At 39.7% G+C, this 17,940-nt stretch overlaps 1 protein-coding gene across 1 annotated transcript in view; it reads right to left on the bottom strand.

The window, feature by feature from the left end:
• The window catches only part of USH2A (usherin), a 940,802-nt gene that overhangs the window by 320,017 nt on the left and 602,845 nt on the right, over positions 1–17,940 (bottom strand). The window contains exons 41-42 of the mRNA XM_044943197.2: positions 5,902–6,052; positions 5,158–5,300 (exon numbers count right to left, since the gene is read on the bottom strand). Of these exons, the coding sequence (XP_044799132.2) occupies positions 5,158–5,300; positions 5,902–6,052 (294 nt within the window). The remainder of the gene's footprint in view (positions 1–5,157; positions 5,301–5,901; positions 6,053–17,940) is intronic.

Genomic DNA, 17,940 nt, shown 5'->3' with positions numbered 1-17,940 from the left:
AGCTTTACTTCCCCTCTCTGTCACCAGGACTCAGTATTCTATCCATTACAGTTTGTGAGAATAAGAAGAAAATACGTGTTCCTTTTGGAATTCTCTTTGTATATATCTGTCTCCCTTTTGAAGTAGCACATGGTTTTGGGCCAGCAGAGACCTTTCTGATTAGAACATTCATTATCCCGGTCAAGACAGAATCACAGGGACAGACAGCAGGCTGCCTCTGACCAATGCAAAGAATGAGGATCACCTTTGGGATTTCCTTCTCTAACATCTTGCCTCTCATCCTCACCCTTCTTGTCTCATATTCAGAGGCTGACATCACAGGCAGAGAATTCTACAAGCTGCCCTATCTCCTGTGTCAGTGGGCACCTCCTACAGCAATAGCTTTCCTCGCCTGGACCAATGGCGAGGAAGTAAACTGGAAATCTGATATTGATGTGATCCCCAAATAGAAATCATTCTTATTTCCCCTCCTTGTATTCTCCCCTGGGAAGGCTTTCCTGACACCTGGTGTTGTTGGGAGAAGCTTTCCTCTGAGCTTGCCCTTATCTTCAATCACAGTACTCTATTGTTTTATTATGTCTTCCCAGCAGACTGTGGACCACTCAAGTCAAGAACTTTCCTATTCATCCTTGTAACTTTCAGTCCTTCCAGCATGGTAGGTACCCAGTTAAGATTTGCTTGCTTAAGTTTTCATAAAAGTGAAAGTGAAATCGCTCAGTCATATCCGACTCTGCAACCCCATGGACTGTAGCCTACCAGGTTCCACCGTCCATGGGATTTTCCAGGCAAGAATACTGAAGTGGGTTTCCCTTTCCTTCTCCAGGAGATCTTCCTGACCCAGGGATTGAACACGGGTCTCCCAAATTGTAGGCATTGTAGGCAGACAGTTTACCATCTGAGCCGCCAGGGAAGTCGGGAGTTTCATGGATTTGTTTATATGAAACTCTTTTTAATCAGTACTTTAACAATTTGGGGCACTTGTTCTATATCAGTGAAGAATAAAATGGCAACCCACTCCAGTGTTCTTGCCTGGAGAATCCCAGGGATGGGGGAGCCTCGTGAGCTGCCGTCTATGGGGTCGCACAGAGTCGGACACGACTGAAGTGACTTAGCAGTTCTATATCAGATCCACCACCAAGCACTGGATCTACAAAGACAAATGAGACAGAATCCTAGGTCCTAAGAAATTACAATTCAGAAAGAGATATTGACGTTGCACAAGTAGATATAAACCAAAATCCTAAGGTAGAAATGAGGAGGGAAGGCTTCACAGAGAATGTACCATTTGAACTGGGACTTGAGGGATGAGTAGAATTTTGTTAGACAACAAACAAGGCAGAAAAGTGTTCTGTTAGATATAGATTTCAATGAATGTCACAGGGTCTTTCTCTTTTACTTCAGAAGAAAGACTATTGCTTTGTAAATTGCTATGAGAATCTTAAAGATGAATGAGAGGGGAAACCTGCTCAAAAATGCTAATGAGAAAAGTAAAATAGGATCCAGACACTACATCCTTTGTTCACAGCGCACTGAAAGTGTGGGAAAAAAATAACAATAAGGACTAATATAATAAGTAGATACAGTATGTTAATAGTACTGAAAATCTCACTGTTCATAATAAGATATATCTTTCTATTTTTTAGCAGATTTCAGTCAAAGATCATGAACAATGAGTCTGTTAGCAAAATAATGAACACGTGAAAAAATCATCTAAGTAAATCTATAGAATAAACTAGCCAAATCCCACAAATTTTACTTAATAATGCATCTTAGATGAATGGTTAAAAATATATATGTAGAGTTTTAAACTATAAATTTAGCAAAGTCGTTCAACTTTTCATCTTTAAAAAATATATGACAACTAAATGGTCAACTCTGGAAGAAATTTGTCTTTTCTGTTTTGTTTTGTTTTAGAGGTAGAGAAGTGATTTTTAGAAAAGAATCTCATTTTCATCTGATTGACCTGTTTGTGTATACAAGTTCATTATTAAAATGATTCAAATAAAGAGATATTTCATATTTTGATCTTGGTAGCCAATAAACCCTGAGAGAAAGCCGAATTTTACTAGTCTAGGGAATCCATATTTTTAAAAAGTGAGTTATCTCATATTTTACAAAAATCTGCCTACATTTTTGTAGGCAGAAGAAGGCATGCACAGTTAAACTGAAGTTGGAGGAAATTTTCCCTTCCAGCCAACTTCCATTTTTACAGCCTGTCCTGTACAGGAAACAATTGCAGATACTCGAGAGAGGGACAAATAATACAATCAGAAGAGATAGCTATTTCTTATTAATAGATATCAAAAAGTTTCAGCTGATAGGTAAGTGTCTTCATGTTATTAATCCCATGCTTCTAAATCTATCACAATCTTAATGCGTTTTTGTAGACTGCAGGCATGTTGGGTACTTAGACTGCCAGCAGCATGTAAAAAAAAAATCATGCGTTGTTTGTATTTATCTGGTTACAAATAGTCGAACACTATACTGACCAAGTTGGCTGGAACAAACATCTTTTATTAACACAAGTTTAACTGGATTTAAAATATTCATAGGAAATGTGCATTATTATTATTTGGCATAAGCACACTAGATTTTTAAAAATGCATGGAACTGGATATTGGTGGCCCACTGATGTAAATGACAAATTATTTGAAAAAAAATCTATTAAAATTCCTCACACCCTTTTCTCCATCTCTGAGAACCTGTTTTAGCATGCAAGCATTTGTTTCTCTAGCTCTAGGTCATTTTCTGCTTAGGTTTCTCTTTCTGCTTTCAGCTGTATCACAGACTTGATGAAATCACACTACCACAGTATCATATGAAAAATATTGCTACTGGTGACCTTTCTTTGGCGCTGGAAAGTTTGGGGGCTTTGGCTGATGTGGAAAGGTGCCTACTGATAGTATGAAATTTAAATGTGGGTATGAGAGGACTTCACTGTTTCATTCTGTAAGCTGATATGTAGCATTTCTACATTGGAAATTGCACTTTGCTGAATGGGAGTTGCTGGTTAGGACCAAGTATGAAGTGTGATCCTGGCATGGAGCTGTCAGCATGGGTAGTTTTATAATCAAGGCTTTGAAGCCTTGACAGAAAAACTGCTTGTGCCAAGTGCCAATCCCTCAGTCTTTGTCAACTCAATTGCACTTCCTTTCAGAGATGGTATCCATCTCCACTGACACCCAAAATATACAGGACACTGTCATTATGTCTCAGGGGTGAGCATGCCTGGTAAGTTAACCTGGAGGGGCAAACGGGCCGACCTTTAGTCCTTTGCTGGTGTATGTGACATCACAGGTGAAGCAGAAGAAGGAAGAGGTCATTGTTTCAGAGAAAGGATTTCAATGAAAATCATGATTGGGTTTCATGAGTTAGGACCTGCTATACAATCAATTGTTACTAATTCTTAATGAAGGAAGATGAAGGGTGACACTATTCACTTTGATCTCAGGCCCTACAAGCCACAGAGATGGCCAAGCCTCCGTGCATGAAAATTCTAAACACTGTCAAACCTGTCTGTAAAACCTGTTTCATGAAAAGATGAGGCAGGAGAGAAGTTTGCTCAACAGAGGGCGCTGTGCTAATTAGGTCTTTACAATGTCTGGGACTTTATGCGCTAACTTCCTGCCTGTAGGTAGAAGAATCTGGCGCCTATTCAATAACGATCACCACGGAGGAAATACAAGTGCTGTCCCCTCTCTATCGGAACAGAATTTATCGAAACAGAAATGGTGGGTGCCAAAAAGGAGTCATGTCTCTCCTCTTCTAGTGTGGAGTTCTATGATGTCATCACCTCTGCGGTGGGCAAATTATTTTTAGTTAACCTCCATTACATGCCATCAAGAATGCGCTAAGGATAGTAAAAATATTTTTTTCAGCTGATTTAAAAAAGAAATGTTTCTTCAGAAATCTAGTTTGGTTGTGAGCTCTCTGGTTCAGACATCTGTATACAGTTGGTGTTCATATTGTCAGATTTGCCAGAGTGCATGTAATGTTCTCACTAAAAGAGGTGTAGGTACGTTGAGTGGTGCGCTGATGCTTTTTGGACCGTGGGTGTCGTTTACTGCACTGTGCTGATAATTTACTAAATGGTACCCTTGATGTGTCCTTGTGAAGTACCCAGCCTGGATGTGTCCTTGTGAAGTACCCAGCCTGTTCCCTGGGAGTAATTACAATTTGGGAGAAATGAAGGAAGTATTATATATTATTGCTCATGTGTGTGTGTGTGTGTGTGTGTGTGTGTGTTTAAGTAAGCATTAAGGAAGGCATATAGTTCTGATTCTATCTCATTTAAGGTCTTATTCTCACTAAAATAATATAATTAAGGATATTGTAGACATAAAAGAATCTATCTCATATACAATTGATATTGTTTCATATACTGTGCCTTTTGAGATTAATATCCAGCCTTTTGAAAGTCACTTGGGTCCTGATTGAATATAGAGCTAGAATGGCAATTGGCCAACAGAGCAACATCTTTGAAGAAGCTTGTGATTAAAAGACTTGACAAGATTAACCCTAAAAACCTCATTGTTCAAAGATACAGTGTCCTCCTTCACTCTGTATAGCTTGATTTAATTTCTAACTTTTCTAAAAAGTTATACTTCCATATATATGCTTTTTCAAGAGGCAATTTGTATAAAACTCAATATGATAACCATGTATTTCTTTTCTCTATATAACCTAGTTAAAAATATATATATATGCAAATGTAAGTCTTCCATAAAAATCTAGAAAATTCCCTGTATTGGTTGAATAAGACAATCCCAATCTCTAATGACCTCTAAGCATCCTTATGAAGTAGGGTCCATATTTCATGTTCTTCTGCAGAGAACACTCGCAATACTTGGCCACAGAATAGACAAGGATAACATTTTCCTTTCAGGACACCTACATTTACCCTGAAGGACTGCATGGGGCCATATCATAATTTACTGTGAATTATGTCTTCCTGTCAGTAGGCCTAACTCTCCAACCCTCTAAATCCACATTTTTCTTCTTTCTGGAGACTCTGACCACCCTGGTCCTGGAAAAGATTACTGTCACTCAATATCAAGAGAATACAGGAGGCTTATTTCTTTGTTTTGGAAAAAATTAAAGACTTTAAGATGTGCTATGGCAGAAGATATTCAGCTGTGTGTTTTTCAGACCACTTACTGTCCTCTGCGGTGATGAACGGAATCCAAGAGCTATGGGCACTGCCAAATCCATTGGAGGCAACCAACCGAAATTCATACTCTGTGTATGGTTGGAGATCTCTCACTTCGTAGTTTAACGATGCAGAAGGATTGGAAAATAGCCTATATGAAGAATGAAATCCTAAAATTAGGAAGGCTGAGACATTCAAAGAAATTTTAACAAAAGTAAATTTTTATTGTAAAGAATTTTCAGGGGGTGTCAATGTACCTCTCAGTTCTGCAATTTTCTGTCTTCACGTGATATCTCTTTTAAAATAAGTAGCTATTTGGCTAAGGGTTTGTATAATTCCATTTATATGAAATGGAAATTTTATTAATATGGAGTAAATTCTAGTCTTGAGACTGACACATGGAATTTGTGGAATAAGTATTATAATTTTGTAGCCATAATTAGGCAGCAGTTTTTGTGGGGTTCTGGTATACACTTGCTTTTGGCATATACATGTGTTCATGCAAAGGCTGAAGTAATCTTATTTTAAGCAAATAAGATAATTATTTGGCAAAGCAAATAATTATCTCCTACGGTACTGGTTGGGGTGTTTGTGTGTGTGTGTGTGTGTGTTTATTGGAACTTTTAAAAGGGGGACTTTATTTGTTGCAAATGAGAACTGACCTACCTATTGTTACAAAGTTAACGTAAAGTGAATGAATGGCAAAACTGTATAACCCAGATGACACAAGGATGGACAAGTAGAATGCTCACTCTAGAAACCCATGGGTGGAGTGGCTAGGCCTCATCTGGAGTTGGTATCTGGGAGAGCCGGGGGCGTTGTTCCGAGCTGGTGTAGACCAGACAACCTGAAGACTGGTTGGAGTGGCAGATGAAAGCCTCGGAGGCAGCACGCCATCTGGAGCTGTCGAAAAACACAGATGAATTAGAGCAGAGAAAACTGTGGAGAACATATGCTGGATGGAATCGAAATGCTCCATATACTGGAAAAACTGTTCCTCAGGATCAACAACAATGTTAAACATGGTCCATTTAATTTAACATTTTCATTCCTGAACTACTGTACTTCCTCATTGTTCATTTCAACACAATTACATGAATATTTCCATCTTAAAAGCCAGCCCCCAAAGAGCAAGACAAATGAACACACAGCACATCCGCACCTGTACTTCTGTTCCTCTAATTTAAAACATGGAGGGGATTTAGTGAAGCAAATATTAAAATACCTTTTTAAATTTAACTCTGCTCAACAATCAAGCAGTTGAACAGTGAAGGAGTCCAGATCTTTTATTTCTTCCACTGATGTGACCATTGTCTCTTTAATCATACCATGATCACAAAGACAATCAATTTTTTTTTTCCTGAGGAAGGTTTATTAAAAATTTTATTTTTCTACAATGAAAGTAGCACATTTCAGTCTTAATTGTTATTTATGAAAATGTAAAAACTAACCTTTCTCCATGTGTTGCACACAGTCAATTGCCCCTTCTCACAGTGATGCTGCCTTTATTCAAATATGTTACAAGTTGGGACACAGACGTTTTCTAGTCTAGTTGAACCTGGCAAATTATTCCTGAATTCAGGATACCAGCTTGATAAAACCTAACAGGGAAATCTATCTGGATAGTCCTAGGAGGCCTAACAGAAATAAGTGAAGCCTATTCTATTAAAAATTAAATTAAAAAACAAACAAGATTCTGGTTATTAATTTTTCTAATAGGTGTAATTTGAATGAACCTATCATATCAGAGTGTGTTCCAAAGCTTGTCAGAAACTCTAAAGCAAATCAAGCACAGCTCAATGCCTTTAGGAAAATCACCAGACAACTCTGAGCTTATGTTTCTTGTCTTTAAAATGGGGGTAACGCTTTGCCTTTTCAGGATGGTTGTGAAGATCAAAGAAATGTAAATAAATCACTTTTTTTGAGGTCCTGGTAATTATTAATTGTTAGCTATTGTTATTATTATATTGGACTAGTCTGTACTTCCCTTAGCATAATTTAAGTACTACTACAATGCAATTTTGGGGGGCATTCTGATTACTGTACTATAAATTCTTAATAACCAAGGATTACTCAAAGCCATTGCTGAAGGAGGATAAAGAATCAAAATGATGAAAACAACTATCAGGGTTCATTTTTAGCTTCCATTTACACATAACCTGATATGGTGTCTGACTTTTATATACTCTCCAATGTGGGAGAGCTGGCTTATGAACTATGAAGCTAATGAATGACAGTGATGAGAATGGAAGAAGTAGAATCCATGTCTCATCAGTCTGTTGGAAGAGTTCTGATTTCATCCATAATTCACTAATTTATTCAGTAAACACTTATTGAGCCTCTATTCTGAGCAAAGTAGTGTCCTTTGTATGCAGGGTTAACAACACTGAGTCCAACAGACATGGCCCCTGACCCTATGGAACTTACGTAAACAGAGGGACCCAGTGATGAACAAACAGAAGCCACATATCCTACCAGGTGGCACTCAGTGCTCAGGTGAAGAGTAAAAAAGGGTGCATGATGAGAAAATCAAAAGGAGTGTGGGTTTTAGTTGGCACACAGTAATTCAGATTAGACAGGAGAGCCATAGGAAGAAAATGTCATTAGGTGACATTAGGGCAAAGACCTTAGTGATATAAGTCATGAGAATGTCTGGGGGCATAGCAAGCCAGGCAGACAGCAGTCATGGCAAAGGCAGCGAGGAAGGGAAAGTACAGACGGTGTGTAAGGAACAGTCAGAAAGGCCAGTGTTGCTGAATCAGACTAAGGAAAGGGAGAGGAAGGGAAGCTGGAGAGAGAGGCAGCATCTAGAGCTCTTAGACCTTCCTAGGGCAAAGGAGAAAAGGAAAGATATAAGCATCTGAATGCAGAGTTCCAAAGAATAGCAAGAAGAGATAAGAAAGCCTTCCTCAGTGATCAATGCAAAGAAATAGAGGAAAACAACAGAATGGGAAAGACTAGAGATCTCTTCAAGAAAATTAGAGATACCAAGGGAACATTTCATGCAAAGATGGGCTTGATAAAGGACAGAAATGGTATGGACCTAACAGAAGCAGAAGATATTAAGAAGAGGTGGCAAGAATAAACAGAGGAACTATACAAAAAAGATCTTCAAGACCCAGATAATCACGATGCTGTGATCATTTTCTTAGAGCCAGACATCCTGGAATGTGAAGTCAAGTGGGCCTTAGAAAGCATCACTACGAACAAAGCTAGTGGAGGTGATGGAATTCCAGTGGAGCTATTTTAAATCCTGAAAGATGATGCTGTGAAAGTGCTGCACTCAATACGCCAGCAAATTTGGGAAACTCAGCAGTGGCCACAGGACTGGCAAAGGTCAGTTTTCATTCCAATCCCAAAGAAAGGCAATGCCAAAGAATGCTCAAACTACCGCACAATTGCACTCATCTCACACGCTAGTAAAGTAATGCTCAAAATTCTGCAAGCCAGGCTTCAGCAATACATGAACTGTGAACTTCCAGATGTTCAAGCTGGTTTTAGAAAAGGCAGAGGAACCAGAAATCAACTTGCCAACATCCGCTTGATTGTCGAAAAAGCAAGAGAGGTCCAAAAAAAAAAAAAATCTATTTCTGCTTTATTTACTATGCCAAAGCCTTTGTCTGTGTGGACCACAATAAACTGTGGAAAATTCTGAAAGAGATGGGAATACCAGACCACCTGACCTGCCTCTTGAGAAACCTATATGCAGGTCAGGAAGCAACAGTTAGAACTGGACATGGAACAACAGACTGGTTCCAAATAGGACAAGGAGTACGTCAAGGCTGTATATTGTCACCCTGCTTATTTAACTTATATGCAAAGTACATCATGAGAAATGCTGGGCTGGAAGAAGCACAAGCTGGAATCAAGATTGCCAGGAGAAATATCAATAACCTCAGATATGCAGATGATACCACCCTTATGGCAGAAAGTGAAGAGGAACTAAAAAGCCTGTTGATGAAAGTGAAAGAGGAGAGTGAAAAAGTTGGCTTAAAGCTCAACATTCAGAAAACAAAGATCATGGCATCTGGTCCCATCACTTCATGGGAAACAGATGGGGAAACAGTGCCAGGCTTTATTTTTTGAGCTCCAAAATCACTGCAGATGGTGACTGCAGCCATGAAATTAAAAGACGCTTACTCCTTGGAAGGAAAGTTATAACAACCTAGATAGCATATTCAAAAGCAGAGATATTACTTTGCCAACAAAGGTCCGTCTAGTCAAGGCTATGGTTTTTCCAGTGGTCATGTATGGATCTGAGAGTTGGACTGTGAAGAAAGCTGAGGGCCAAAGAATCGGTGCTTTTGAACTGTGGTGTTGGAGAAGACTCTTGAGAGTCCCTTGGACTGCAAGGATATCCAACCAGTCCATCCTAAAGGAGATCAGTCCTGGGTGTTCATTGGAAGGACCGATGCTGAAGCTGAAACTCCAATACTTTGGCCACCTGATGTGAAGAGCTGACTCATTGGAAAAGACCCTGATGCTGGGAAGGATTGGGGGCAGGAGGAGAAGGGGACGACAGAGGATGAGACGGCTGGATGGCATCACCAACTCGATGGACATGAGTTTGAGTAAACTCCTGGAGTTGGTGATGGACAGGGAGGCCTGGTGTGCTGTGATTCATGGGGTCACAAAGAGTCAGACACGACTGAGCGACTGAACTGAACTGAACTGACCTGAGGGCCACACCTTAGAAGCCACAATAAGGACTTTGGATTCCATTGTAAATAGGGTTGGGAGCTATGACAGGGTTTTTCATCAAGGAAACATCCTGATTCTAAACAAATAAAGGCCATTCTGTGCTAAGTGAGGGAGGCATGGGGGCAAGGCTGGAAGCAGGGAGGTTACCCACTGCAGTCATCCAGGGCTAGCAGATGACAGCAGATTAGGTTCAAATGCCAGCAGTCGAGATGGCGGCATATTTTACGGATCAGTTGAGTGTGGCATGTGTTGCTGGTAGACAATAAAGGAGTGAAAGATGATGCCACATGTTTGGCCCAAACATCCAGGTGAATGGCTCCTGAGAGGAGAAATGGGATGTGGAGGAGATTCAAGAGTTCTTTTGTCTATGCTACATTTAAGAAGTTTACTACATAACTTCAGCGCTATACCAAGAATGAATTCACAGACATGAGACTAAATAGGAATTGTCGATCAATGTCTATGTGGTATTTCATGGCTGAGACTTGAAATCAACAAGGGGATGAGTGCAGATAGAGCGAGTGGAGAAGAGATCTGAGCACTGAGGCTTGGGATGCACCAAAATTTTGAGAGGGGTAGGTGAGCCTCTTCAATAAAGGAGATTTACTTACAGGAGGGATCAGTAAGATAAGGGAGAAGTTAAGAGAAAGTGCACCCTAGGAGCCAAGTAAAGACAGTGTCTCTGAAAGGAAGGACGGATCGACTCTGTCAAATGCACTGAGTTTAAGAAAGGAAGAGACTAAGAATTAAGCTTTGCATTTGGCCAATTGGACATGACCTTGCTAAGAACAGACACAGTGCAGTGGTGGGTGTGGGAGTCTGATTGGGGAAAACTGAGACAAGAGTGAGCTGATACAATGAGCCTAGAAGACTTCTGCGGGATTGTGTTCTAAAGGAAGAAGAAAATGGGGCATCACTTACAGAAGCTTCTGGTATCAGGGGAAGGTTTTCTAAATACTGGAAGAAGTTGCAGCATTTACATGCTTCGTGGGATGATCCAGAAGAGATTGAGGGAGATGATAATGTAGGTGAAAGAAGAATAATTAATCACCAGAGCCAGGTCCTTATGCGTGAGTCAGAGAAAGGTGAAACAGGGTATATGACAAGTGAGTTGAGAGCCAGTGGACATGGGCTGTGGATTAGAGCAGGGATGGCCCACCACTGGTGCAGAAGTGAACAAAGCCCCAGGCTGCAGATACAGAGATAGGAAGATCTGGTGATGGGAACACAGCAAAGATCTCTTCTGATGGTGTCCATTTTCCAGTGAGCAAATAAAAGCAAATGCATCCACCCAGTGCCAAAGTATGAAGATGAACTGGGTGCTTGAACAGAGGGGAAAAAATGGTATGAAGTAGTTTTTTCAGGTGTGGAAAGGGGACATACCTAGGAAATGGAATAAGATGGCTGGCTGTCCATGGCCAGATACTCAGTAACTTAACTACAAATCTTTGGCTTGAGGGACATTTGTCGCTAAAGACTTTTAAAGTGATGTTTTATCTTTGAACACAGTTATAATAATGATGATTTCTTATTTGATATATATTCTTTCATTGATGTATAAAAATTCACACATATCAAAAGAGCTTGGGCATAAAATATTGTGCAGATTTCATATAATGTATAACATAAAGCCACGCCCTTTGGTTGTTTTTTTGTCTAATTTTTCTGTCAAGGAGTATAATATCACTGACAATTCAAATTCTGAAGAAGACAGCTCTGATAAGTCATCAGCATGAAAAAATATTAGAGTTTTAAATATTGACACCAAAACATCCTTCAAGTGTTAGGAACTGCTTCACAGTGCTGTCAAGGAATTAAAAAATGCCCAGAAGAGGCTCCATAATAATAATAATAATAATGTATCGTGGATTCTCTTTTGAGTGATAACAAGAAAATGTGCTCCATTTAATTGGTCACACTCTGATTATATAGAATCCCCAAATATTTCCTAACAAAGTGATCATCTTGAATTATTGACATAGAACTATTCATTCTACCTGCTTTCAGTAACACTGAGTGCTGAAAACCTTTTTTCTCCTCTGGTTAACCCCTTTTATCCTAGGCCTATTCCTCTGAGGGTCCTTAGCATCAAAGCAATAACTGGGAACCAGCCATAATTCCATTCCTGGTTTCTTAACACAAGAGCCGTGTATCTATCAGCTTGATATATTGTCTCCAAGATGCTATGTTGCTCAAAAAGCTTCTCTCAAGTTTAATATGACCCTCACGAGGCAAGCACTCCACAGACAACCTCCTGAATCAACACATCTTGTCCAGTAAATACTAATTCTGCACGGCAACTGGATAAAAGAGCTAGCCCAATCTATAAATTCAAGCAAGAGCATTCTTAGTAAAATTTCAAATTCAACCTCTTTTGGAAGGCAAAATGTATACAGAACATGAAGCAATAAATTAAATCACAGACTGGACTAGCCTAGTTGGTATAATCTTTTGAATGTCTGATTTTATTAAACTTTTAAATGATGTACATGTGTAAACGCCCTCTTAAACAAACAAAATGCCCCAAACATTTGCTCCATACAGATTTATAGAACTCTTGAGGGGGAGCTCTGAAAAGCAGAACCAGAAGCTTTATTTTCACGTGGCCAGTGACTGCCAAAGCTATAGTGACCCACCCAAAGAGGAAACCTGTGGGGAGAAAACAAATTCAATGGGCTTCACAGGTGCACCAATGTCTCAGGAGAGTCCACCGACTTGTTACCACTACAGTGTGACTTTGGGGTGTGTGTGTATGTGTAATTGGTATTAAATTCAAACTTGTAATAAAAGATACTGAATGCCACTCTGCACAAGGTTCTATACTGAGAGCAGGGAAAGGCAGAATAAATAGAAAGGGAGTTTAGAGCACCAAATACTGACACAAAAGAAAGCCATAACTCAAATAGCACAGAATGTGTATAGAGCGTAAAAGAGGTGTAAGTGCTTTAAGAGCTTTAGAAGTTAGAAGTTCACAACCAAATATGCACTGGACCTTGGGTTTCAGAGGAACAGACACGGTCATGGGGCTTTGTTAGGCAGTCACGTGGACTCATTTTGTCCTCAGGCTAATCCAGGGCCCAAGACTTGCACCATCTCTGCCCACGCTCACTCCAAGCAGATGTCCTGCTTCCTAGTGGTTTCACTTGAAATCTGACTTCATCCCAGCCCAAACTACTTTCTGATTTCAAAGACTTGATTGTTGGCAGCCTCATTTAGGTCTCCCTGTTAGCATGAGGGAAACCATGGCCTTTCATCTCTATGCATCCTGGCTGCATTGCTGAATAGCCTGGCACATAGTCAAAATCCTTGGAGTACACATTTTCCTCTCATTTTCTGAAATAGCTACATATGAGCAAGGATTTTAAATTCTAGTTTCCAGAGTGGAAAATTAAAGTTCAGACACATCTATTGAGTCGTTGAGTCATAAACAAATTGAAAACAGAAGGCAAGACTCCATTTCCAGTCACTAAACCATATGTCATTAAAAAAGATATTAATTATGAGGAATATGCAGATGTGCTAACAAATGGACAGTCAACCTCGAGCACAAGGACGTACAAATAGAGCAGCTTTAAACAGTGACGAGTAGGTTAAAACAGATTTAATGTTCACCAAAGAGTCTCTCATAAGAGCTAACTTTTGCAACACATACTGTGTGCCAGGCTCTTTAACACAATTATTTCTAATCCTTGGAATTACACCATGAAATTGTAGCATTATCTCTCCAAAGTATAGATAAAGCATCTGAGGCTCACAGGTTTCATATTTTATCTCAAATCATGAAACTGGTTGCTGGCAGTGTGAGGATTTAAACAGGGACTGGTTAAGTTCAAGGACAGCGCTCTTAATTTTACACCACAAAACAGCCTGTTCTAGTAGGTGATTTATAATAGAGAATAAATATTAAACACATTGAGTAAACATGAAAGAAAACCATTTACAATATTAAATAGATTAGTTTTTGTAAAGATTGGATTTACTTTCTGTCCAAGTCATATTCTTAAACAGTACTTTTCTGGTCTTCTTTATCACAGCATCTCCTTATTATCTACAAGGAACCTCACACAGAACTACTAGCACAAATCTGCTAGTTCTCAAGAATCAGTTAAAGCCAGAAATTCAGTAAAATGCAACACAGAGAGGTCTTTACATTAGTACAAGAAATACATTTTTAAATATTATGTGTTATCTACAGGTATGCCATGGAAGTGACCACAGAATGGTCAACGCATTTTAAATTTGGAGGACAGCTAACTATCAAGTCTAACTTTCTATCAAATAAAGGATTCTTGCCTAAAACATCCCAGAAAAGTGGTATTCAGGTGTCTGTCTATTCATTACCAGTGATAGGAAAATACTTGCCTCCTAAGTTTCCCCATTACATTATTACTCTTGTTGGTTAGCTGTTTCTGAGACAGGGAGTGTGGGTGCTCAGTCACGTCAAACTCTCTGCAACCTCGTGGACAGTAGCCCACCAGTAATCCTCTATCCATGGGATTCTCCAGGCAAGAATGCTGGAGTGGGTTGCCATTTCCTCTTCTAGGGGATCTTCCTGACCCAGGGATTGAACCCACGTCGTTTGTGTACCCTGCATTGGTAGGTGGGTGTTTTTCATTACTAGTGCCAGCTGGGAAGACCCTGAGGTAGAGCTAAAAATATGTTATTTCTACAAAACTTATGGTGAATATACTCTTTTGTCTATATCAGGACCTTCTGAGAATAAAACAGGGTACTATAAATAACCAACATGGATGCACTGAGCTGGAGCAGGCTCGAAACAGGGACAACCTTGAGCAGTGGGTACATGTGGTTGTTCCTGCTAATGACACTGAGCTCTTTGGGACCTTCTCTGTGAGTCCCTGAGAAAAAGCTGGTATTACCACTAGGGACAGAACTTCAGGCATTTTTAACCAGTAGTCCTCTTTTCCCCATAGTACACCAAAGTAATGGTAATATAAACTATTTGAGAACAGAGATCTGTTTTTCATTTTTGTTGATAAACTTTAGAGTGCTTAACAAATTTTGAGAACTCAGTCTGTCTGCCCATCTGTGTGTGCTCAGTCGCGTCTGACTCTTTCAACCCCATGGACTGCAGCTCTCAGGGCTCCTTCATCCATGGAATTTTCCAGGAAGGAATACTGGAGCGGGTTGCCCTTTATTGCTCACCAAAAATGATTAAAGAAAATGATTGGTTCTTGTGGAACTAAACAGTGACCCCTTTTAAAAGCATGAATTTTTCTAGCTACAAAATATGTTCATGATAGAAAATTTGAAAATTACCAAAGAAAATGACACTATCCATACTGATACTACCCAGAAATGGCCATTCTTATACTATTGAAGATTCTTGTCTTTCTTCTTATTCCACACATAATTAAAAAGCATTATGCTCAATGTTTCTAATATGTTATTTTGTAAACTTTGCTTTATAATATATAGTGAAAATTTCCATGCCATTAAATAGTTTTAGTAACATAATGTTTCAAAATAATTGCATGTAGTATTTCTACAAATGTAGAACACTCACTTAAAGCTGGTATTGATGTAGAACAACATCATTTTTGATATTGTAATATTCCAGTTCAGTTCAGTCACTCAGTCATGTCTGACTCTTTGTGACCCCATGAATCGCAGCACGCCAGGCCTCCCTGTCCATCACCAACTTCCAGAGTTCACTCAGACTCACATCCATCGAGTCAGTAATGCCATCCAGGCATCTCATCCTCTGTCGTCCCCTTCTCCTCCTGCCCCCAATCCCTCCCAGCATCAGAGTCTTTCCCAATGAGTCAACTCTTCGCATGAGGTGGCCAAAGTACTGGAGTTTCAGCTTTAGCATCATTCCTTCCAAAGAAATCCCAGGGCTGATCTCCTTCAGAATGGACTGGTTGGATCTCCTTTCAGTCCAAGGGACTCTCAAGAGTCTTCTCCAACACCACAGTTCAAAAGCATCAATTCTTCAGCACTCAGCTTTCTTCACAGTCCAACTCTCACATCCATACATGACCACTGGAAAAACCATAGTCTTGACTAGACGGGCCTTTGTTGGCAAAGTAATGTCTCTGATTTTCAATATGCTATCTAGGTTGGTCATAACTTTTCTTCCAAGGAGTAAGCGTCTTTTAATTTCATTTAAATTCAATAAATGCACCTTTAGTTTTGCTTTTCAGAATTATTGTGTCAATAGGGACGAATGGTACTACCATTTCAGATATGAGCTGACAAACTGCTTTCCAGAAACTTGTATTTATTTACTCCTATAGTAATGGACTGTGAAGAATGCTGAGTGCCGAAGAATTGAGGCTAGTCCATCCTAAAGGAGATCAGTCCTGGGTGTTCATTGGAAGGACTGATGCTGAAGCTGAAACTCCAATACTTTGGCCACCTCATGTGAAGAGCTGACTCATTGGAAAAGACTCTGATGCTGGGAGGGATGGGGGGCAGGAGGAGAAGGGGACGACAGAGGATGAGATGGCTGGATGGCATCACCGACTTGATGGACATGAGTTTGGGTGAACTCTGGGAGCTGGTGATGGACAGGGAGGCTTGGCGTGCTGCAATTCATGGGGTCACAAAGAGTCGGACAGGACTGAGTGACTGAGCTGAACTGAACTGATCATAAGGTATGAATGATTCATTTCCCAGTATCTCCAACAGAGTGAATATTTCATATATGTGTATATTTAAGTATGACTGTATATACAATACATAATAATGCAAGTATGTAGCATTAGAAACATTAGTATGCAATTAAATATATGCAAGTGTATATTAAAAATAGACATTTAATATTGTTATACAATATACTGTATAGGTATATAAAATATATAAATATAACACTATTTTATATAGTTATTATGTAAGATAGGACATGAAAAAAAAGTGAATGTTGCTCAGTCATGTCCAACTCTTTGTGACCCCATGGGCTATAACCTGCCAGGCTACTCTGTCTATGAGATTTCCTAGGCAAGAATATTGGGGTGGGTTGCCATTTCCTTCTCCAGGGATCTTCCTGACCTGGGAATCAAACCCGGGTCTCCTGCATTGCAGGTGGATTCTTTACCATCTGAGATACCAGGGAAGCAGTTACATATAATTTATATAAAGAAATAAAAATTGACAAGTGTCTACTTATAAGCTAGGCAGTATCCTATGCTCTGGAAATACATTAAGTTAAATAAGTTAAAACAGTTTTTTTAAGGAGAGAGAGAAAAAAGACACAAAAAAAGAAATGATTGTATTTTCCCCCCACTTTTTATGAGTAGTTCTTTTCCCTCCCCCAGCTTCATCGAGGTATAATTGACAATAAAACTGTATATTTAAAGTGTAATGATGTGATGATTTCATAGATGTATACATTGTGAAGTGATGATCACAAACGAGTTAATTAACACACCCATCACCTCACAGTTACCTTTTGTGTGTGTGTGCAGTGAAAACATTTTAGTAACCAAGAAATATTTCTAGTATAAGGGATTGGGAGTGCTGAGGGAGGAGGTGGGAGAAAAGCTGACATTTTAGGTACGGTAGTTGGGGAGACTGTATTTGAGCAGGGATTTGCAAACAACTGGGGGACACACATCTCAGGCAGCCCCAAGATAAGGGCAAGCTGGGCCTGAGCCTTGAAGGCATTGTGGCTTGAGCCCAGCAATCAAGGCAGAAGCTGGTAGGAAATGAATGCGTTCAATAACAGAGGTGGGGGTGCAGAGGGAGAAAGAGGGATGGCAAGCCCGAATACTAAATTTCAGGTCAGAATGACTGTCTGAGATTTTTCCGAGATGGGTCTATTGGAGAGCTGTGTTTAATACACACTGCATTCATCTGACCTTATAGCCAGACCATGAATTAAAAAGTGTGAGTATTATAATGTTTTTACAGTTCCCTGTGATTGCTCTAAGTGCCAAGCTGGGACTTGAACATGTGTATTTTGGTTTAAAACTCTATCCTTTTTCCTGTTTACCATGCAGCCTCCTGAGAACCCACTTACTGGTTCATGGATAGTGCCTTCTTGCTGTGTCTTCACATGGTGGAAGGGGGCAGGGAAGTTCTTTTAGACCTCTTTTACAAGAGTATGATCTCGTTTTTGAGGACTC

This window comes from Bubalus bubalis, chromosome 5 (assembly GCF_019923935.1).
Source record: "Bubalus bubalis isolate 160015118507 breed Murrah chromosome 5, NDDB_SH_1, whole genome shotgun sequence".
Classification (NCBI taxonomy): Eukaryota; Metazoa; Chordata; class Mammalia; order Artiodactyla; family Bovidae; genus Bubalus; species Bubalus bubalis.
Note: the sequence above shows the minus strand (reverse complement) of the source record. Positions and strands in the feature narration are given on the sequence as shown.